We start from the raw sequence: 1,301 nt of genomic DNA on the forward strand, positions 1-1,301 counted from the left end.
CGGTAGGCTTGGCTGCCCCCCTGGGAGCTTCACTGCTGTCCCTGCTGTAGTTGGGGGGGCTCTGGGGTCCCGAGGACTGTTTCCTTTTTGGGAACCCCCCTGAGCCTTCCATGGCTGGTTCCTCCTTCCCTGCAGTGAGCGAGAGGGAGGGATGGCCTCTGCCTGGGTGAGGTGACGTGCGCCCTTCTCAGAAGGAAGCTCTTTGGCAGCCCAAAAGCCAGTCTTAGCCTTTTCCCTCAGGAGGTGTATAAACCAGACAGGATCTGGTCTGGTGACAGGAATATCTGCCTGGGGTGGAGAAAGGGTATCCAGAGACCCGAGGCTTGAGGGTCCCCTTTGTGTCTCCCCACAGGTGATGCCCTGACTTGGCAGATGTTGCCCCCACTGACGTAGGACCCAAGTTCCTTGGGCCAAGGATGAGCAAGCCGACAGACCTGGAACGAAGCCTCCCAGCCATAGCGTCCATCAGCACCTCGCTCTCCCAGAGCCAGGGCTTCTCCCCCTATTGCTACTTCTCTCCAGAGAAGAGGAAAGCCATCTCCGACGTGAGGAGGACCTTCTGCCTCTTCGTCACCTTCGACCTGCTCTTCATCTCGTTGCTCTGGATAATCGAGTTGAACGTAAGTTGGGGGAGGTGGATCCGTGGAGCCTTTGCCCTTTTTAAACGCTGTCCCTCCGTGCTGATTGCTCCGTTTCAGGAGTCCTGGGCCAAGTCTTTGTTTGTTCTTCCCAGCGCTCTGCTGATCTACGCTGGCTGAGAAACCACGGCGCAGGGAGTGTAAACTAAAGTCCAGCAACCGGGCTCTGTTGTGGCTGTCCGGGGTCATAAACGCTGTCGCGTGTAGCTCTCTGTGTTGTGGCGTAACGAGATCTGGGGCCCGTGGAACTGAAATGTTGAGCCGTTGGCCAGATTTCTCTCCTGCTCCCCTTCCCTTAAGGGAAGCTGCTCGCAGTGTTTTCTCAGAGGCTGCCGGCGTTGCTTCCTTGTCCCGTTTTCAGAGCGGGGTGGGATGTGCAGACTCTCTTCTCAGCCCCCCTGCAGCTGTTGAGCAGAGACCAAAGGGGTTTCGAGCTCGGGTCTCAACATACTGCTCCTCCTCTCAGCTTCTGAAAGCCAGAGATGCTGCTCCGCCGCACAGGGGACGAGCGAAGGGAACACGAGGGGTTTGGTCACGTCTGCGCAGGCTGCTGCCTTTGCTCGGTCTTTCAATTTTTGCAATGACCAGGGAAATCCAGTTTATTTACCCGAGTCTCATCAGGTCAAAGTTGCTCCCTGGGCTGTATTTTTGGTTTTTTTATTT

At 56.5% G+C, this 1,301-nt stretch overlaps 1 protein-coding gene across 1 annotated transcript in view; it reads left to right on the forward strand.

The window, feature by feature from the left end:
• Nucleotides 1-357: 357 nt before the first annotated feature.
• STARD3 (StAR-related lipid transfer (START) domain containing 3) overlaps nt 358-1,301 on the forward strand; it is a 9,713-nt gene continuing 8,769 nt past the window's right edge. Inside the window, exon 1 of the mRNA XM_009866873.1 lies at nt 358-620. Within this exon, the coding sequence (XP_009865175.1) occupies nt 417-620 (204 nt within the window). The 5' untranslated portion in view covers nt 358-416. The remainder of the gene's footprint in view (nt 621-1,301) is intronic.

This window comes from Apaloderma vittatum, unplaced genomic scaffold, assembly GCF_000703405.1.
Source record: "Apaloderma vittatum isolate BGI_N311 unplaced genomic scaffold, ASM70340v1 scaffold35093, whole genome shotgun sequence".
In the NCBI taxonomy this organism is placed as follows: Eukaryota; Metazoa; Chordata; class Aves; order Trogoniformes; family Trogonidae; genus Apaloderma; species Apaloderma vittatum.